At 41.9% G+C, this 22,557-nt stretch overlaps 1 protein-coding gene across 1 annotated transcript in view; it reads left to right on the top strand.

Annotated features, from left to right (window-relative positions):
• sgsm2 (small G protein signaling modulator 2) overlaps positions 1-22,557 on the top strand; it is a 115,447-nt gene that overhangs the window by 1,964 nt on the left and 90,926 nt on the right. The window contains exon 2 of the mRNA XM_039598236.1: positions 10,809-10,884. Within this exon, the coding sequence (XP_039454170.1) occupies positions 10,809-10,884 (76 nt within the window). The remainder of the gene's footprint in view (positions 1-10,808; positions 10,885-22,557) is intronic.

Here is a 22,557-nt window from a genome sequence, read left to right as displayed (position 1 = left end):
CATGTCCAGTCAGGATGCAGAATTCTGGGCTGATAAACCTGTATTTCAAAAAAGTAACATTAAACATCAACATAAGCAGTTTTATCATTATTATAGCCGGACTGACAGGATTTTTAAGGCCAATATCAATATTAATATTTAGTGATTTTAAAAAATGTGATATGTTGGTTCATATTTTTTTCAGCCTCACAATAATAAACAGATTTTCCTAACAGTTGTAATGTGTTGTATGTATGAGTGCAGTTTAAAAATGATCCTTTTTTATTGTTAGGAGGAGTCATTGAATACTTCTTTACTCTCTGCCTCGCTCTGTTAGCGTCAGCAGGTTGCCGTCTTTGGAGGTTGCAGAGTGCCCTCTGGTGGACAAACTGTAAAAAATCAGTATTAATTACGTGGTTGAAGGGTGTTTCTCCTGCCTGTCATACATACTGGGAAATGGTTAAAATAGTCTGACTGGCTCCTGTGCCGTCTGAAGTGCAAGACTCATTTTGAATATCTAGGCTAAACACAGCTATTCCATAGTCACCTACAGGTTTGAGTCTTAAATAATTGAGTCATAGCATCGCCTCAGGCTCAAAATAGCTCCAGTTCTCAGGATGACTGCAGGCGGTGGGGTCTGTGTCTACTAAACACAGACCACGTGGGAAAAGGAAAAGACTGTTGCAGTCTTGGGTGACGGAGCCACTGAAAGGTGTGTGTTGATACGCCGAGCTGCATCTTCAAACACACCGGTCACTGTTTTGTGCTGCAGTAGCATCAATTGTTAATGCACGCTGGCTGTTAACATTTAAACAATGTCTCGGTGGAGTGTCTTTGTATTTGAATTTTGAAATAATTTAAGTTGTATTAAAATCCTCTCTACATGTGATAAGGTGGTCCTGTTTCTGAGATTTATTCAACATGTAATATTGAACCATCTGCTTCTTGTCATACAGCGTAGTGCTTCTCAAACACAGGGGTTATGGTCAGGTTCTTTTTTTCATACACACCAATTCCTGTTTTCTGTCAATTAAATGCAGATCTTTGAACTTTAGACTAGGATTAATGTGCCCTCACATGGAAGAGATGCTGTTGCATAAGAAAGTGTCAGTTATCTGTTTTTTGCCATATGCTCTAACTCTTCATCCTCTTGTGTTCTGTATATATTTGGTATAAACGATTATCCCAGAGTTCATCCATGGCATGCTGTCAGTGTCTTAGGATGTTTTAAAGCATGGCAAATTCAGCTGTGTTGAGACAGCCTGGTCTGAACAGGGCTGACTGGCTCCTGCGTTAAAGCTCTCTGTCTCTTTAAGCGGCACTCTGTTCGCTCACTATTGCTTGGCAACTGAAAGCCTGTGCAGCTCCCTAAGAAGTTAAATTGCATCAGTTGGCGATTAATATCTCAGCAGTGAGGCGGCCCTGTCAGGTGGTCTCTTATACCGAGTCAAAAAGTGCCTTTCTGTAGTCACCTGTTTCCTTAAGCATCCTTCTGCTTTTATAAAATCTGTAGTAGTTTTCTGGTGGTTCCAGAAGCAGCTTATTCGTCCTGCAGATCAACACTTTTCTCTGTCTCCACAACATAGAAGATTTTGGAGGAAATGAATTTTCCCCTATAGCATCCTGGATTTTTCTGTTTTACTGCTGCAGTAAAAGATACTTCACTCAAACCTGAGCTGAATCGAGTGTTTCATACTTGATTCAGCTCAGGTACAGTGCATGTGCATGTAGCTGTACTGGACTGTTACCCTCATGTAACTGTAGCCATGCATGCTGATATGAATGATTAAATACTGTAATCGGCCAAAGTGTTTACACGTGTCAGTGTAACAGCTCTCCACATGTTGGCCATCGCGTTTGCTCTGTGATAGAAATAAAGGCTCTCTCTTTAGAAGAAGCAGAGAGCCGAGTTAAATGCATGTGCTAAGAACTAGCACCCTGTTTAATCAGCATGCAAACTAGTAAGGTGGCACTATTTCATACTGGGTTATGGCTCGACTTCTCCTGTGCTTTATTTAAGTTTCAGCTAAAGCTTGTTTTGAATAGATTTATGTGCAAACTGATAACATTCTGATTCGGAGGAGTCACTATCTCATGACTTCTGTATCGTAAAGTTTCACGATGTCATTTCAGGAGCTCCTGCTATTTTTTTTTATTTTAATGCAGCACAATTTGTCAGTCAGAGTTAGAATAGTAAGTAAGTACTGTGTTTTTGTGAGACAGTACACTTTTCTGAGAAACACAATAATGACAATGATTGAAGAGTGTGCAAGCAGAAAAAGCTCCTGAAAACATCACTGTTATTTAGCCTCAATCACACAGGCATAGAGACTGGTTGGCGACCTGCTGGCTTCCTCTGGTTGCTAGGGAAAAATGATGTATTTACGGAGCAGTTTGCAAGTTGTTACTGGAGGTTATCACACACACACACACACACACACACACACACACACACACACACACACACACACACACACACACACACACACACACACACTTGTTTTCATATCTTAGTGAGGACATCTAATTGAAATAATACTTTCCCTAGCTGCTTACCCTAACCATCAACAATGAATGCCTAACCCTTAACCCTGAGCCTAAACCTACCAATAACCTGCCTGTTACCCTGACACTAAAACCACATTTTGAGTCTCATGAATGCCTTCAAACTCACGGGGACAGGCACTTTGTCCCCATAAGGTCTGCTGGTTCCCACGAAGATATGAAAACATGACACACACACACACACACACACACACACACACACACACACACACACACACACACACCACTCATGAAAAGTTGTATAGTTGTAAAAGCTCTTCATGAGTAGTTCCCCAGCTGCTCACAGAAAATGGAAAATCATCTTCAAGATCAGGAAACTGTCACATGGCCAACATCAATACTGTGACCGTAGTGTTGGAAGTTGGCTTTCATTTCCTTTATGTACTACACTGAGTAGCCTTGGATGCTGCTGTGTAACAGCATTAAATAGTTTCTTCTCTGAAGAAATATTCTAGCATTATAAAATAGAGTGTGGGGTAACGTTTCCCTCAGACTGACACTTTCTCCAGAACCAAATAATTTCTTCCTGCAACAGTCTTATTTTATGGCTGCTGCTACGAGAGCTTCAAAGGCCAGAGCAGCTCGTAAAACTACACTGACATCTACTTGATATTTTATACTCTTAAGGTTAAACGCTAATTTCCTCTACATTTTCTTTACAGGAATATCAGAGGTATTGGTTCCAGGATATGGCTCTTTAAGGAGAGAATTATCTCAGGGTCGTAGCATCTGTGAAAAGCTGCATCAGGTCAACAATTGCATTGCATATGAGTGAGGACAAATGAAGTCCACCAACTCATCCTTCAGCCTCCCTCTTCCACCACCAATGTTACGAGGGCATTACTCGTGACCTCATTAATGATGGTGCTGTGGCCTAACAGCAGCTCTTCAGTGAAGGGCTGCATTACAACAAACCAGAGCACAATTTTCTTAGATAATAGTTAAAACCATATATGTGTGAGGATAATGTGGTTAGAGGACCCATAGCAGAGATCAGAGTTATTTAGCAGCAGGTTCATAACAGTATTTGAAGAAACAACACGGGCATCAGTAAAATCTGAATGTTGTCTTAATTTTACCTGATTAATGATCCAAAGAAGTATTTAGTAGTTAGAGCAGGGGTGGGGAACTCTGGTGTCCTGCAGGTTTTAGATCTCACCCTGGGTCAGCACACATGAATCAAATGATTAGCTCACCACCAGGCCTCTGGAGAACTTTTTAAATGAGCCGTGTTGGATCAAGGACACATCTAAAACCTGCAGGACACCGGGCCCTGAGGCCTGGAGCCCCCCCACCCCTGAGTTAGAGGCTTATCACTTCAACAACATGGACCCTCAGTTTTTTAACCAAAAGTCTTAAAAACAAACAAACACATAAACAGTCATTTATTACAGTTTTTATAAACCATCAAATTGAGCATCCACCCAGGATTAGATCAGTCAGTGTCGCTGTTCTGAGCCTGACTGGTTGTCCAACTGTGAAACTAATCTAAAAAATACACGTGAGGCTCTGAGATTATTGCAAAAGTCATAATCACACTTATTTTGGACAACATTGTAATTTCTGCATTATCTGAAAGCAAGGTGCTTCCTCTAGAGCAAATTCACAACTGATACGGAGACAAGACGAGCGGAGAGAGCTGACAAAAGAGCGAGCAGTTAACTCTTATGTGGATTTAACAGCATCCTAATTTTTGCAGTGCGCTGTTTTAAAAGTCAGACATGGTGCACCTTTATCAAACACACAAGTGACCTAATAGAGACAGGCTGTCATTGCCTCCTTCACCTGTTGGGGCAGCAAAGATCCCACCTGGGTCGTAGGTATTTTTCACAGTAGGACAAACTTGTAATTAACAAAAACTAACAATGGCGACTGAGCTGCTCGGGCTTCAGCATCCATTCAAACTAATTACTTGTGTTAAAGTCGTGAGTAATTCCCGTCACAGCGCTGCCCGTGTTCCACTCTTAGACACAGGTCTAATCAGCAGGAAGTGGAAACACCTGTGCGGCCGTTAATGAGCCAGACTAGAAAACAAACGGTGTAGCTCGTATCTAAAAGCGCGCACTGTGCCGCTGTTGTTTACCTTTCAGAGAAGAGCACCATGCTTCGCGCTAATTACAAAACAATGAGCTGAAAAACAAAAAATGATAAATTAATGTGAAATTCTTGGCTGTCACCTTACGCTCATGTAAAAAGAGTGAAGCGCATTTAAAGGTGGCACAAAAATGCTTTAATATTGTTATTTATCACAAACCAAAGAGGCTGGTGCTCCAATAAACTCACTCACCTCAGGAAGTGAACAAGCCCTGATTACTCTTCCCTTAATCATAAACTGAGTACTACCCTGGATGGACGATAAACAGCCTGAATTAGCAAACCGTCTGCTGCACAGTCCCTTCACTTACTGTATTTTCCATTCTGCTCGTTTGCATCAGGAGCATGGTTCTTGGTGGTGAGCACAAACAAACTGTTGGTGTTCGGTTGTTTGTCTAGTCACGAACATGAGATAAAGGGAAAATTAAACGTCTCCTTATGTAACAGACGGGGGCTAATGAGCTCTTTTCTCCATTCCTCCCAGAAAGCATTAGCTTCAGGATTCGTAGAAGTGTGTCAGAATTACCCAGCTCTGCTCAGCCATTAAAAACACACAAAAACCCAAAACACAGTGAATTTGCCTTCAACGTTGTCCCTGGAAGTGCATGCTTATTAATGCAGGAACGTCCTCTTTAAGCTAAAGTCAATAAATGCAGGTATCTCTGTGGTCACGTGAACTTTGTGCCAACGAAACGAGCTTCTAACGTACTCCTGTCATGTCAGTTTGACCTGCAGGATTTACACAAGTGTATATGTGTATATATATATGTATATGTGTGTGTGTGTGTGTGTGTGTGTGTGTGTGTGTGTGTGTATATACATATAGATATATATATATGTGTATATATATGTTCCTCCTCCTCGTTAACAGGCGGGCCAATCTGAACAAAACTTTGCACAGACATCGTCACACTTAGAGCAATTATTAACATCTGTGTGTATTTAAGAAACATTTATTATGAATTTGGATTTTTAATCATGTTTACTGCAAATGCAATGTTTCAATATCTGCTGGAATTAAAACTACTAGAGCTCATTGTAACTCTGTGTAATCCCTGACAACTAGAACTAATTAAACTTGTTAGTTTCATAGTTCCACCAGGTGAAGGTATCGATCCCGCTCTGACAGCCTGCTCTGTGGAGCTGTTGGTGTGGGTGGAGCTGCTCTCTGCATGAATATATGGATCTACTTGCACATCTATAAAACTGAATGAGAAGCAGAAAGTTCCCCCTAACCTGACTCGCTCTCAGCAGACGTGGGGTCTGCTCCTGTCTCTGTGTACATGTTCTGTTAATTCAAGCTTCTGAGTCATGGATCCTTTAGCACACTGACTGGAAATGTACCTGCCAAATACAAGAGCAGGTAGTAGTGAAGCATTTATAACTGAGCGGTATTTGGTGGTAGACTGAAAATAGCATTTTATTTTCATTAAAGGTATCGCTGTAATCACAGAAATATAATATTTAGAATATGTGTTAACAGATGATTCAGTGTTTGCCACTCTGACCTTCAAATGCCACGACATTTCCTTGTTTTTCCTTGTGGCATCTGTGACTGACTGTTACGCTGAGACAGGAATGGTAAAGAGCCAGTTTGACTGGATCTGTGGGCTACTGGCATGTGTCCATCTGGTAACATAACAGGCTCCGTCTTTAGGAAGTTTTATTTTTATGAAAAATTGCTTCTTTCCTTTCCTTTAAGGCAGGGGTAGGCGACCTTTTTGATGACGAGTGCCATCTAAAATTTCCTCAGAAGTCAATGTGCCATATCATTGCATTAGCAATAAATTTAATAACGCTCTATATTAACAGTTGTTGCACTGAGCGGACAGCTCCTGAAGCATGTGAAGTGTCAGAATGTGGAAATGTCAACATCGCTTGAAAAAACTGCCAGCTAGCAACGTCCCTCTCACCAGTAGGCTAAGTGATTTTTAGCCAATTACAAGTTGAATCTGGTAGTTGGGGTTGTTAGCTAAGATACCGTCATTAAGAAGCGGCACAACTAATGTGTCTATGCGAGCTAATTTGCGATGTGCACCGCTGGCCCGGCCATTTATTTTTTTAATGCACCTTCTCAGATTAATTCACTGTGTGTCGTGCCCAGGGCTGGACTGGGACAAAACATCGGCCCGGGCATTTTGACTACAGACCGGCCCACCAGGTATTAAAGCCATAAAGCCTTTGTTACAGTGATGTACACTGTCTTATTGGTATATGTATGATTTCTATACATTTTACATTAGATAAAAACTTTGGTTGTAAGATTCAGATAATTATTTAATAAAAGCGAGACATTTCAAATGAGAATAAGAAAGAAAAGTATTTCTTTGTGCCCCCCTTTCCCTGTTAATGCCCTACCTGGCCCCCTGGCATAACTTTGCTAGATCCGCCCCTGCACAGTTACCAGCTGTCAGCTACGTAGAAAAGGATCCTGGTGTTATTTGTCTCTCAGAAACAGTTCATAACTTCCCTTCAACTCATTCATGTCACCTAAAAGGTAAACCTGTTTCTCCATCACCTGTTCAGCTCTGATGATTCAGTAAGGACATCTCCTGGTTTCATCTGCATGTTTCCCTCTCACCACATATCCAAACCGATATCATGACCAGCAGCTTTACAGCTGTGGCTCCAGCAAACATCAGCTGATACTAGAAAGAAATATTAAATAAATCCTAACATCAGCTGATCAAGCTTAAACGTGCTGCTGTTGTTTAGCACAACATCCGCTGGTTTCCTCTTTCTGGCGCAAAGTGGGCGATAAATAAACGAAAGACTGGACTTGCGTCAGAAATACCGATCAGCTGATCATTGATCAGTTTCATGATTGAATGAGAGAAGAAGAGACAGCTGACAGCGTAAAGACGCAGAATAAATCCAGCTTTGTGTCTTTTTTCCATTCTAGCTGAAGTCCGGGACAAACTGTGTTCCTTCTCAGCTCAACACGAAACGCGTAATAATTTCTCTGAATGCAGGACGATTCCGTTTTTTAAGGGGCGGTTGGCAACTCTACAAACTAACCTTATGAATAAAATAAAGTTCACTATCAGTAACATCATAGCACCCGCCCAGCTGTATAGAAACTCCGTCATGCTAGCTAGCACGCAGTACGAATTATTGTAACTGACTGTAAAAAGTCAGCACAACGAAAATAAACTCCACCTAAACTTGTTTTATATCTGACCCAGATAGACTGCAGCTCATAACTTCTTACCTGAAGTTCAGTTCACCTGACAATCGTCCTCCTGCCTCCCCTTTCCATCATCCACCTGCTGGCCTCTGTGGAAGCTCCGCCACAGCCACCACCAAACAACTGAGTTATTTTTACACATCTGCCAGCATCCGGCCAATCCACCACCTTTCATTGTTTATACCATTACCAAAGAAAAAAAAAAAAAATCATCGGCCCATAAAAACTAAAAATCACCATCGGCCCACTGGGCAAAGGCCCGGTATGCCCGATGGCCAGTCCAGCTATGGGCGTGCCATCAGTTAACCCGTGCCCAGGGTTGCCGACCCCTGCTTTAAGGGAATGACCCCACAGCCCAGCAGTACTACTATAATACTATTAGACTACTACTAGTAATACTAAAAATGACCTTAAATAACAAGTCACAGCTGATCAGGGTGAATGGTTAAGTGAACCAAACACATGACACCAGAAACTGCTGTTTGCTTTTCCTCCCAGCAGTTAATAAAAATGTCTTTTTACCACACTGAAGTTTTATTTACCAAGTACAAATTTAACCCTGATACAGAAAATAATTTTTCACAGGGTCACCACCTCTTAGTGAGTATTTGTATTTGCAGGTTTTCAGTGCAGCATCGTATAGCTCTTTGTGACCAGTTTAACCTGTCGACTGTTCAGTTCAATTCAGCTTTATTTATACAGCACCAAATCACAACAACAGTCTCAGGGCGCTTTATATTGTACAGTAGATCGCACAATAATAAATACAGAGAAAAACCCAACAACCATATGACCCCCTATGAGCAAGCACTTTGGCGACAGTGGGAAGGAAAAACTCCCTTTTAACAGGAAGAACCCTCCGGCAGAACCAGGCTCAGGGAGGGGCGGGGCCATCTGCTGCGACCGGTTGGGGTGAGAGAAGGAAAACAGGATAAAGACATGCTGTGGAAGAGAGACAGAGATTAATAACAGATATGATTCGATGCAGAGAGGTCTGTTAACACATAGTGAGTGAAGAAGAAACACCCAGTGCATCATGGGAATCCCCCAGCAGCCTACAGCTAAGGGAGGATTCAGGGTCACCTGATCCAGCCCTAACTATATGCTTTAGCAAAAAGGAAAGTTTGGAGCTGTTTTAAACTGAAGGCTCCCTCCTATTCTACTTTTCAGGAACAACAAGTCTATAGCAGCTGTTTGTTTTTTTGGCTCTCCAAATCGAGTGATTTAGCCCATCCCTTACTAAAATCTTTACAACCTCCCACTCCTCCACAATACAGGGAAAAAGTTTTTAGTGAAAGAACGATATTGTAGTAAGAGCTTCATTATAACACAACCACACAAGCAATTAAAGCCATCCTGTTTATCAATTAGACCCAAACCAGGCGGAGGTGCCAGACACGTCCTGGATTAATTACCGACTGCAATTAATTCTTCGGAGAGAACGAACTTGGACAAGCGAACGGCAGACTGAGTCAGTGTTGTTGAACTCGCTCAGGCTCTCCTCCCCAGAGACACAATAGATAGCAGCAGAAAGACTCATTTGAATGTTTCCAGGATGCCAAGATATTAATTGGAAGTCAGCGGTGCGGATGTTTGGGTGAGATTGTCAGAGCCGTTATTCCTACGTGTCACAATTTGAAGGGGAGACTGCGTCACTGTTATTTATATATATATTTTTTTAAATTCCCCACTCACCCCTGTAGGCGGTTTATCCTTCAAGCTCGGGTCCTCTACCAGAGGCCTGGGAGTTTAAGGGTCCTGCGCAGTATCTTAGCTGTTCCCAGGACTGCGCTCTTCTGGACAGAGATCTCCGATGTTGTTCCCGGGATCTGCTGGAGCCACTCGCCTAGCTTGGGAGTCACCGCACCTAGTGCTCCGATTACCACGGTGACCACCGTTACCTTCACCCTCCACATCCTCTCGAGCTCTTCTCTGAGCCCTTGGTATTTCTCCAGCTTCTCGTGTTCCTTCTTCCTGATATTGCTGTCATTTGGAACCGCTACATCGATCACTACGGCCGTCTTCTTCTGTTTGTCTACCACCACTATGTCCGGTTGGTTAGCCACCACCATTTAGTCCGTCTGTATCTGGAAGTCCCACAGGATCTTAGCTCGGTCATTCTCCCATAGAAAAACATTGGTTTCCATACCGATAACCAATCAGTAAACAGTTGACAGCAATGAACAGCTGCTGAGCCGTCTTACATTTTTTGGTGATATGAAGCCAGTGATCTTTATTTTAACATAGTAAAAGAAAAGTAGAACTATACCGTGTGTCTTTAAGCACGTGTCACAGTGTTGGTACTGCATTAATGTATGAGAGCCTGTTAATGTTTATGCCTGAGTAGTACCAGCAGTATCAGTCCAGTTAGTTACAAATTTGATTTATTTCTCAGTTAGTTTAGAAAACAAATAAACATATACCCAACAGGAAATACAGGTATGTTACTTGCCTTTCTAACATTAATGAAACAGCAAAAACCCACCTGCCCACACACACCTGTTCACCCCCACAGTCGGCACAGTTGCTCTTTAGTCTCAGTCCAACAGCTGAAGCTCAGCTGGACTGAAGCTCAGTGATCTGGTTGGATAAGTGAAGCCTGTTTAAAGCACACACCAATAATCTGACCATCATCAGCTGGGTGCACTGGGCAATCGTTGTTTTTAAAAAAAAAATTAAAATCTTTTCTTATTATTTGTACAAAGTGCTTTCCACATGTCATCATAAAAGAGTGGCAATGAGAAAGAAAGCACTGCAAACCATTACTGTACCATCATCTGTAGTGTGTGTGTGTGTGTGTGTGTGTGTGTGTGTGTGTGTGTTTTCATTTCCTGTGACAGTAGCTTTTATGTAAAACTGATGCAGATTAGCTTGACTGTGAGACTGGATGCGGCTACCATCTCTATTCAGCGAGGCAATGATGCAGCTAAGGTTAAAGACAATGACTCTTAGCACAGAGTCACCCTGGCTCTTCTGTGTGCAGGTGAAGCAGATTATGGAGGAAGCAGTGACTAAGAAGTTTGTCCACGAAGACAGCAGCCACATCATCGCTCTCTGCAGTAAGTACTCTTCCTTTTCTCTCTCGTTTTCCACCACACGTACAGTTGTGTGTCTTCACAGGATGTTACATCGACTACAGTGATTATCTGGATTTGATCAAAACTGTAATTGCTGGGGTGATGACACATTTTCACGTCAATATAATTTTCATTCCCTTCTGTAAAATGTTCTCACTAAACATAATTTAGCATCACCCATCAGTGCCTCTCTCTCTCTCTCTCTCACACACACACACACACACACACACAAACTTGTTGAACTCCTTACCAGGTGACTTAATGCTGCTGCTCCATCAAGGACTTCCTTTGACGTCACTGTGACTGTGCTGCTGTCTCAGTGGAACCTTAGTAATCACAATGGAGATAATGGAAACTTAATTTCATAGAGAGGCTGTACAAAACCCAAGCTTTCTAAGCCTGTCTGTGTGTGAGTGTGTGTGTGGCCGGACACAGGGGGGTTGCCCCTCCTGACCGGCTTGTTGAGCTTGCAGTACTGTATGAGTCACAGCTTCCATGCTGGTCACAAAGCTGCCTCCGCCTATACCTGCAGATCAGCCAGATCACCGACCTCACAGCCAAAGCTTCTCTTTCTTGGGATAAATATATATAACTGCACCATAACTCGAATAAAATACATGCGTTTTTAAATTTTCTCCTAAAATTTTCTCTGAATATGACAAATGCTGCCAAAGAGGTTTTGGCCTCTGACTAAAAGAAAATCTTTTTTATTTAATTAAATGTTCAAATATAACAGGAAACGTCGAGACTTCTGATAAGTCTGGGTCGTTGCTTTATCCTCTGACCCAAAACATCCGTCACTCCTGATGAAGAACTGCCTCCAGAAGACCAAAGTGAGTCTTACTGACTGCACAAAACCCCGACCTGTGAACTGAAGACCAAGGTCTGTGCCAGAAGAGGAGCTTGTGAGACAGGGATCACAAATCAATTGCTCTGGTTAACAACATTTGTGAAATAAGTATTTTAAAAAAAATACATTTTCATAGTGGGACTAATAATTCTGTAGATACAAGCAGTGGAAATGAGCTTCATCTCAAGGGTAGGTGGGGTAGTTTCCACAGGCGAGGTTTCCACGGTTCTCTGTCTCCCTGAACATGAACAGCAGATCAAATCGAAACCCAACAGCAGGAGTTGGTATATGGACGTCACTCTTTCTTTTAAACATATCAGAAATCGTGCGTCCGCTGGGTGTTACCTGGTGGCTTGCTTGCTGCCATTCATTCATCCAGTTATTCCTCATCTGACAGAGCTTTTTCCCCTAAACGGATGCTCCTTGAACATATTTCCATCTCTTCATGTCTTCTCAGCCTCAGTCTCAATAACCGTAACCTGCACAGTGTCTCATCTCCTCTTCTCCTACAGCGTCACATTTCTCTCCCTCTCTGCTCTCACCTCCTGTGCATTTGTCTGTCTCCTCACGCATCTATATATGTAAGAAAAATTATATTTTATATATATGCTACTTTAACCTTTATTAAAATGCTTTACAGAGACTGAAATGAAAAGAAAAGGCTTTTTTTTATTAAACGTTGAATTTTCTCAAATGAAACTAACTAGTCGGCGTCTCGATGGATGGCCACGGTTTAGCCTGGCAGGACCTTAGATGATGCCTGAGGACTGAAAGCTGCCTGCTGGTAAAATTCCCCAGGTGTGTGGATCACATGTCAGCTGCTTGTCCGCTTTGTTGACCGAACCAAAGAACCACCTCTTTGACTTAAGATTTAGTAATAAGATCATCCTTTCCACACCCACACAAGCAGTGACACCAGTGATAACATGCGTGGCACTGCTGTCAGGTGCATAGTGGGAGAAAAGGGCCTCAGACTGCGCATGCTGGTTGTTCAGCCTTAAGTAACCTTGGGACTATTGATTTCTTCTCCTTTATTCTTGTTAGTTTGCATTAAGCCCCACATCCACAGGATTATCACTGACTGACGAGGACCAGAAGTCTTCATGATAAAACTGTGTAGAGTTTCAGTTAGAATTCCTCGTACTATGGATGATGCAGAGTTGTTCCTCCTCAGCCACGGGCAGCTGATTTTCAATTCAATTCAATTCAATTTTATTTATATAGCGCCAAATCACAACAAAAGTCGCCTCAAGGCGCTTTATATTGTACAGTAGATAGCACAATAATAAATACAGAGAAAAACCCAACAATCATATGACCCCCTATGAGCAAGCACTTTGGCGACAGTGGGAAGGAAAAACTCCCTTTTAACAGGAAGAAACCTCCGGCAGAACCAGGCTCAGGGAGGGGCGGGGCCATCTGCTGTGATTGGTTGGGGTGAAAGAAGAAAAACAGGATAAAGACATGCTGTGGAAGAGAGAGATTAATAACAGATATGATTCGATGCAGAGAGGTCTATTAACACATAGTGAGTGAGAAAGGTGACTGGAAAGGAAAAACTCAATGCATCATGGGAATCCCCGGCAGCCTCACGTCTATTGCAGCATAACTAAGGGAGGATTCAGGGTCACCTGGTCCAGCCCTAACTATATGCTTTAGCAAAAGGAAAGTTTTAAGCCTAATCTTGAAAGTAGAGATAGTGTCTGTCTCCCGAATCCAAACTGGAAGCTGGTTCCACAGAAGAGGGGCCTGAAAACTGAAGGCTCTGCCTCCCATTCTACTTTTAAATACTCTAGGAACAACAAGTAGGCCTGCAGTGTGAGAGCGAAGTGCTCTAATAGGGTGATATGGTACTACAAGGTCATTAAGATAAGATGGGGCCTGATTATTTAAGACCTTGTATGTGAGGAGCAGGATTTTGAATTCAATTCTGGATTTAACAGGAAGCCAATGAAGGAAGCCAAAACAGGAGAAATCTGTCTCTCTTTCTAGTCCCTGTCAGGACTCTTGCTGCAGCATTTTGGATCAGCTGAAGGCTTTTCAGTGAGTTTTTAGGACATCCTGATAATAATGAATTACAGTAGTCCAGCCTGGAAGTAATGAAAGCATGAACTAGTTTTTCAGCGTCACTCTGAGACAGGATATTTCTAATTTTAGAGATGTTGTGCAAATGGAAGAAAGCAGTCTTACATATTTATTTAATATGTGCGTTGAAGGACATGTCCTGGTCAAAAATGACTCCAAGGTTCCTCACAGCATTACTGGAGGCCAAGGTAATGCCATCCAGAGTAAGAATCTGGTCAGATACCATATTTCTAAGATTTTCAGGGCCGAGTACAATAACCTCAGTTTTATCTGAATTAAGAAGCAGAAAGTTAGCGGCCATCCAGGTCTTTATGTCTTTAAGACATTCCTGCAGTTTAACTAATTGGTGTGTGTTACCTGGCTTCATGGATAGATAGAGCTGCGTGTCATCTGCATAGCAGTGAAAATTTATGCTATGTCTTCTAATGATGCTGCCTAAGGGAAGCATGTATAATGTAAACAGAATTGGTCCTAGCACCGAACCCTGTGGAACACCATAATTGACCTTAGTGTGTGAAGAGGACTCTCCATTTACTTGAACAAATTGGAGTCTATTAGATAGATATGATACAAACCACTGCAGTGCAGTACCTGTAATACCTACAGCATGTTCTAATCGCTCTAATAGGATATTATGATCAACAGTATCGAACGCAGCACTGAGGTCTAGCAGGACAAGCACAGAGATGAGTCCACTGTCAGAGGCCATAAGAAGATCATTTGTAACCTTCACTAAAGCTGTTTCTGTGCTGTGATGAGCTCTGAAACCTGACTGAAACTCTTCAAATAAGCCATTCCTCTGCAGATGATCTGTTAGCTGTTTGACAACTACTCTTTCAAGGATTTTTGATATGAAAGGAAGGTTGGAGATTGGCCTATAATTAGCTAAGACAGCTGGGTCTAGAGATGCTTTTTGAGTAAAGGTTTAACTACAGCCAGCTTGAAGGCCTGTGGTACATAGCCGATTATTAGAGATAGGTTGATCATATTTAAGATCGAAGAATTAATTAATGGCAGGACTTCTTTGAGCAGTTTTGTAGGAATGGGGTCTAAAAGACACGTTGATGGTTTGGAGGAAGTAATTATTGAAGTTAACTCAGAAAGATCAATTGGAGAAAAAGAGTTTAACTTAACATCGATGGTACTAAAAGTAGCTGTAGATAATATTACATCTGTGGGATGATTATTGGTAATTTTTTTTCTAATGATAAAAATTTTATTTGTGAAGAAGTTCATGAAGTCATTACTAGTTAACGTTAAAGGGATGGTTGGCTCAGTAGAGCTCTGACTTTTGTCAGCCTGGCTACAGTGCTGAAGAGAAACCTGGGGTTGTTCTTATTTTCTTCAATCAGTGATGAATAGTAAGATGTTCTGGCTTTATGGAGGGCTTTCTTATAAAGCAGCAAACTATTTCTCCAGGCTAAATGATGATCCTCGAAATTTGTGACACGCCATTTCCTCTCCAGCTTACGAGTTATCTGCTTTAGGCTACGTGTTTGAGAGTTATACCACGGAGTCAGGTACTTCGGATTTGAGGCCTTAGTTTTCACAGGAGCTACAGTATCCAGAGTCGTACGTAGTGAGGAGGTAAAATTATTAACAAGATAATCGACCTCTGTTGGAGTAGCGTTCAGATAGCTGCTCTGCTCTATGTTGGTACAGGGCATTGAAGAAGATAACAGTGGGTGGATTATATTCTTAAACTTAGTTACAGCACTTTCAGAAAGACATCTACTGTGATAAAGTCTACTCTCCGCTGCTGTGTGATCAATTATTGTAAATGTAAATGTTATCAGGAAATGATCAGACAGCAGAGGGTTTTCAGGAAACACTGTTAAATGTTCAGTTTCTATGCCATATGTTAAAACAAGATCTAGAGTGTGATTAAAGTGGTGGGTGGGTTCTTTTACATTTTGAGAGAAGCCAATTGAGTCTAATAACAGATTAAATGCCATGTTGAGGCTGTCATTTTAGCATCTACATGGATGTTAAAATCACCCACAATAATTATTTTATCTGAGCTGAGCACTAAATCAGATAAAAAGTCTGAGAAATCAGAGAGAAACTCTGTGTAAGGCCCAGGTGGACGATAGATGATAAGAAGTAAGACTGGTTTCTGAGTTTTACAGCTGGGGTGGACGAGGCTAAGCATCAGGCTTTCAAATGAATTAAAAGTCTGTCTGGGTCTTTGGTTGATTAATAGGCTGGTGTGAAAAATTGCTGCCACACCGCCCCTCGGCCTGTGCTTCGGGATTTCTGGTAGTTAGAATGACTCGGGGGTGTTGATTCATTTAAACTAACATAATCATCCTGCTGCAACCAGGTTTCTGTAAGGCAGAGTAATCGATTTGTTGATCAATTATTAAGTCGTGTACTAACAGAGACTTGGAGGAGAGAGACCTAATATTTAATAATCCACATTTCACTGTTTTACTCTTTGGTTCAGATGTGGATACTGTATTGTTCTTTCTTTGTGATTTTTATGTTTAAGTTGTTTATTGCTGGTTTTTGGTTTGTTTTTTGTCTGTTTGGGAGCTGACACAGTCTCTATGGAGATGGGTTTTGGGGGTAGCAGGAGGAGAGAAGCTGCAGAGAGGCGTGTAAGACTGCAACTCTGCTTCCTGGTCCCAACTCTGGATAGTCATATTTTGGGGGTTTAATAAATTGGTCCATATTTCTAGAAATGAGAGCTGCTCCATCCAAAGTGGGATGGATGCCGCCTCCTAACAAGACCAGGTTTCCTCCAGAAGGTTTGCCAATTATCTATGAAGCCCACATCGTTTCTGGGACACCACTCAGACAGCCAGCAATTTAAGGAGAACATGCGGCTAAACATGTCACTCCTGGTCTGATTGGGGAGGGACCAGAGAAAACTACAGAGTCCCACATTGTTTTGGCAAAGTTACACACCGATTCAATATTGATTTTAGTGACCTCCGATTGGCGTAACGGGTGTCATTACTGCCGACGTGAATTATGATCTTACTGTATTTACGTTTACCCTTAGCCAGCAGTTTTAAATTTCCTTCAATGTCGCCTGCTCTGGCCCCTGGAAGACAATTGACTATGGTTGCCGGTGTCTCTAGCTTCACATGTCTGAGAACAGAATCACCAATTACCAGAGTTTGACCCCGGCGGGTGTGTGCCGCGAGTGGGGAAAAACAGTTGACACATGAACAGGTTGGTGGTGTACCTGGGGCTTCTGTTTAGGACTATGCTTCCTCCTCACCGCCACCCAGCCGCCCTCTTTCCCCAGCTGCTTGGGGTCTGCCGGGAACAGCTAGCAGGGCCTCACGCTATCTTCGGCTGCACCAGCTACAGGGGCCTGGCTAGCTACGGGTGAATGAAGGGTGCGGCCGAGTCTCCAATTCAGTAATCCAACTCTCCAGAGCTGCAAATATGCTACATTTGTTACAGGTATCATTACTGCTAAAGGAGGCCGAGGAGTAGCTAAACATCTGACACAATGAGCAGGAAAGTGCAGGAGGGACAGGTGAAGTAGCCATGGTGCTAACAAGTCGGCTACGAGCTAAGCTAAGCTAGCGAAACAGTACAGAGACAGTGAGTGAATACTTTGGCTATAAATTAGGTAGTGAGTACACAGAAAGGGTGATTCAGATGAAGCACGTTAAGATTATACTATGAAAAAGGGATGTATCAAAAGATTTAAATTAAATTGCTAAGCAGAAAAGCTACTCAGAAACACCACTGTGTTTGAGCAGGAACAGGAAGTGATACTCTACCACAAAGCGAGCGAACACCAAGTGACAGCGCCACCAAGAGTCAGGAGATCATGATTGGATCCCTGGCTCCTTTAGCCCACATGTTAAAGTCTTCTCGTGTATCAGAACTGATTCAACCTTTGGTGCGACAATAAAGTTGTTTTTGACATTGAGACAGTTTTCAGTCACGTGCAGGGAAAGCTTTAAAGTAGAGAGTGTGGCTGTGTTAAAGAAGGGAAGCAGCCTGAAGTATGAGAATGTGTCATTAAAATGTTCTGTGTACAATCTGCGATCAGAGTTTTGGAGCCCACACTTTAAAAATCCAAAATTGTACCTGATTAAAGTCTAGCTGATCTCCTACCAGCAGTGCTGCACTCCTCATGAAACCTGCTCTAATCACTTGTCATTTGAATTTTTGTAATGTCCTTTCATACATCAGCGACACATCCACCTTACTGTCATGTTAGCAAAGAGAAGGAAGTTTAAGAAAATCTGATGAGTGGAACGGCTGCTCAGTGAAACATTGCCATTGCAGTGTTCTCAATAATCCTTCACATGAACGCCGAGTCTGGCCGAGTGCTCAGATTTGGACGTCCAGAGGTGCGAAAGGACCCGACCTTAAAGGCGAGGGAGGAATTACAGCTATTGTGATGTTTAAAATGAAGGAAGGTCAATTCTTGAAACGTGTGTTGTGTTGAAAGATGTTTAAACTTTGTAGTTTGATCCAGCCACTAAATAATCCTCATTTCCTGTGCCAAAGTAAACAGGCAGTAACTAGACGGTGTTGTACCCTAGCATCTGTACGTGCTTCTTCCTTTTCAAGGTCGAGATGCTTCAGCACAGAGCGTACTGCTGGGAAGGAAGAACTGCTGAAACCAGATCATTTCTCTGAGATGTGCTGACATTTAAAGATTATAGCAGCCCGTTCTCTAATGTTGGTGCTGGATTATGAAAATTTCTCATCCACCATCTTCACTTTATCCAACATTTGTCTGCAGAACAGCCAGAACCATGTTTGACCTCATCCAAGCTGTGGGAGTGCATGTCCTTCTAACTGCTGATGTGAGAAGAGGGCGCTGTGGAAATTAAACTGTCAGCCTTAGTTTTAATTATAACTCTTCAAGACAGCATCCAGAGGCGAGGTCTCTCACCTTTCACTGCTGTGCTGGAATGACGTTGTTGAAACAGGCGCTAAAGCCTCAGCAGCGCTGCGCTGCTTTGCTAACTCACAAACAAAGCTAAGTGAACTTGACTAATCGAGCAGATGAGATTAAAAGTAAAGGAAGGTTTATACGGTAACATAGATGGTTTTATTTAAAACATAGTGACATGTTACATAATAACTGGTATGTAGTTTTAGAAAAATAAGTGAATCAATAGATCTGAAGTAGGGCAGTAGGAAAAACGTTTTTTAGCTTCCTTGTTAAAAACCTTACCTGTATTCTGCGCTGCATTTGTCAATGACTGGTATATTTGTGATTTTGACATTCCATCAGTAACAATTTATATCAAGCTGTTATTCTTTAAAAGCCTTTGTGATGCTAACTGCACTGCAGTGGTTTCTATGAATGTAGCCGAAAGTTTTACTTTTGTGTTCGAGTCTATTTTTTTCTGTTTATTCCCGTCACCATAAATGAATGGTGGCAATAAAAGGGAAGCATAGCAGTAACTATGCTTCTCTAATTAATTTCTTAGAGCCAAATGTATGATGTGATCAGTCAGTGTCTCTAAAATCTGCTCAAGTGATTTTAGACTGAGCCTGAAGCATCTCATAACCTTATCTGGAGCTGCTGATGGTTGAAACGGTTGCTTATTAGATATATGGGCTTGGACAGTGCAAGTGTGTGGTTTCCCTTTTATTTAATAAAGCAGATCTTTAAGGAAGAGTAATTATTTTTGTGAGACCTTAGCAGCGGCACACAGCAGTCCAGATTGTTTTCAAGGCAGCCTTGGAGAAGACAGAACAGTGGTGGAAATGTAATGTGATGTAATCATATTTACATATTTAGGGGTTTAGCGCTCATTAAATAAATGGAACTGGCTTCAATTTGACACCAGTGGCCACATAGTCAGTTAGAGCTCAAAAAACTGATTTTAAGTGATATCTTTAAGCTCTTTGTTAGTGTCAGGCTGTTTCCTTAGTTGAATCTACCAATAAAAACCAAAGATGTGTCAGGTCTAAACAAAAACCAAACTCTCTGCAGCAGATGAACAGTATGTGAAAGTGATATCTTTCAGAAATAGGACTTGACACAGTTGATGCATTTACTGTTCACTCATCAGAAATGGTCTCAGTGGAAGGGTGGCCGTCAGCAAGTCATTCTAAAGGACGAGAAACAGGGAAAAGGCTGAGGTATGCCAAATTATATATGAACTGAAATTCAGTGGGTTTATTCATTGTCTTTATCCTGTCTTCCTTCTCTCACCCCAACCGGTCGCAGCAGATGGCCCCGCCCCTCCCTGAGCCTGGTTCTGCCAGAGGTTTCTTCCTGTTAAAAGGGAGTTTTTCCTTCCCACTGTCGCCAAAGTGCTGCTCATAGGGGGTCATATGATTGTTGGGTTTCTCTGTATGTGTTATTGTAGGGTCTACCTTACAGTATAAAGCACCTTGAGGCGGCTGTTGTTGTGATTTGGCGCTGTGGAAATAAAATTGAATTGAAAAATTCAAATTGGCATTAATATTTACAGAGAGGTACAGTAGTGAGTGTCTACAGCACATAGGTGCTGTCAAATTTCAATCCACTATGTAATACCATCTTAAAAGCATCTGATTGGCAAAGGTTTCGTTCTTAAGCATGGCAGTAATCCCAAACATTTAAGTAAAAGTATACCTACTGTAAGTCCTGGATTGGAAAGACCTTTTGGTAGACTGGAGAACGCTTCCTGAAGATTATTGAAAGAAATTACAAGAAAGCTCACGTAGACAGTTCAGACCATGTTGGAGAATAAAGGTGGTCATACCAAATATTAATGTTCAATCTTGTTAGGATTGTACAACCTCTGTTTTTGCTTTTCCATCTGTTCTTGGACATGTTTCAATAAATAATGATTAAATTAATTAAAAATATAAAGAAATGAGAGCTGGCTAAAGATTTTTCACAGTAGTGTCCTCACAATTTTTACTGCTTATATCTCACACAAAAATGATTTGAAAAATGTCTAAGACCCACAGACTGCACTGAAAACCTGTTTTTTACGCCCCGCTACTGTAGTGTACGCGTCAGCTTCCGCTCTGATGTTTGCGTGAAGTTTTGTGACACAAGTGTCTGTTACTAATTGTACAAATCTGCTGTGTGCCCACATGACCCCATCAAGGAAATTACTATTTGACCCTGTTGCACCTTTAATGTGTGCTCGGCCCACAGATGTGCAAACTGGACAATGTGTTAATGTGTATGTGAGCGAGAGACAGAGACAGGGAGAGAGAGAGCGTGCTTATAATATGCCAGCTCATGGAGTGTGTCGTAAGATGTACATGCATATGTACTGCAAAAAAAAACAAAGGTTGACTTGGAGCTACATCTAAGTAGATCGTTCCCAAGTATCAGCAGCAATCAGGGAACAACTTTCAGTCGGCGTGTCAGTGTTTTCTTTGAGATCTGTACATGCACACCAAGACTTTACTGTTACAGAGACTGCATTTGAGGACATTTCACTTTCTTTATGCAGCTAAAATGTTCCAGTCAACAAAAAGAGGACCAGTGTGTAAGCAGTTGGTAATATAATCTGGTGCAGATGCTCCCTCTTCACTGTAATATCTTAATACTGCTGCAAATGTTACATGTTACATAGAGTCTGTAGAGTCGGGCACCCTGGTCAGACCCTGTCATGTTCATCTCATCATTCCTGGACTGAAAGCCTGCAGGCCAAATAAGTGACGTCAGTATAATGCAGGCTGATTGTCAACCTCTACAGTTCAGGGGCTCTCAGGAAAGGTGAAAGGTCAGGTGATAATGATAAGTAATGATTTGTCAAGAGATTTATTCTAAATAACACTTCTTCAGCTGAGAGTCAGAGAGTGCAGACACACACACTGCAGAATTCACTCGCATGGAAGCGAGGGCTCCAAGAGTCCGCTCTCCCATTGTCCTGCTCTTTATTATATACACCAGTGGGTGCGCTTCTTCATTACATTGGAATGTGAATTCATATATATGTGTGTGTGTGTGTGTGTGTGGTGTGGGGTCAGAGTGTGACCCCATGAAGACTTCCTTAAACCTGCTTGTCTGGAAGTCCAGCAGTTCATCTAAAGGCACTTAGAGCAAAACAGACATAGATACGTTTATCCTACCATAAAACAATAAAAGAAGGTATGCCCCTTTCCCACGCTCACAGGATGTGGGTGTGGGTGTAAAAGCCAGAGCACTCTGAAGAGGAGTGAACGCACCCCCCTCTTCATGCTACACAGACCTCCTAGGATGAGACATTCTTGCAATATGCCATCAACTATATACTTCTAAACACAAATGATTACGTGCAGTATTCTACCATAAGTAAACTTGTATCATTAAAAGATTATACTGACTACTAAGTACAATTTTCCATTGACATGATTTCTGCAAATGAACGAGTCACGAGGCTCTGTTAACATCTACTGATGAAGGCCACTGTTTTTATTATTAAAAGCCAACAGGAAGCACTTTGTTATTTTGGTGGAGAGGGACCGTTAACCCAACAAAGAATACGTATTTCATCATTATTTATTTTTTATGGAAACTGCCATGAAGGTGTTTGATGTATCGTTTGGACAGAGAAAAGAAGACAAGCAGACTCAGCAGTGGAATGAAGAAGTACAGGAAAGTGAAGGAAAGGAAGAGGTTAGGATTGAAAAGTGTGATAATCAGGGAGATAAAGTAGAGAAGAGCTACTGGGAGGCTACATGTACAGCAAAGAGAGAGGTGGCAAAGACGTACAGTGGACTGAATATGAGGCAGAAGAAAGGAGACTTTCATCAACAAGGTTGATGTGCAGAGTTGTAGTAACTAGAGAGGGATAAAG

Source organism: Oreochromis aureus, linkage group 14 (assembly GCF_013358895.1).
Source record: "Oreochromis aureus strain Israel breed Guangdong linkage group 14, ZZ_aureus, whole genome shotgun sequence".
In the NCBI taxonomy this organism is placed as follows: Eukaryota; Metazoa; Chordata; class Actinopteri; order Cichliformes; family Cichlidae; genus Oreochromis; species Oreochromis aureus.
This window is presented reverse-complemented; position numbering and strand designations above follow the sequence as displayed.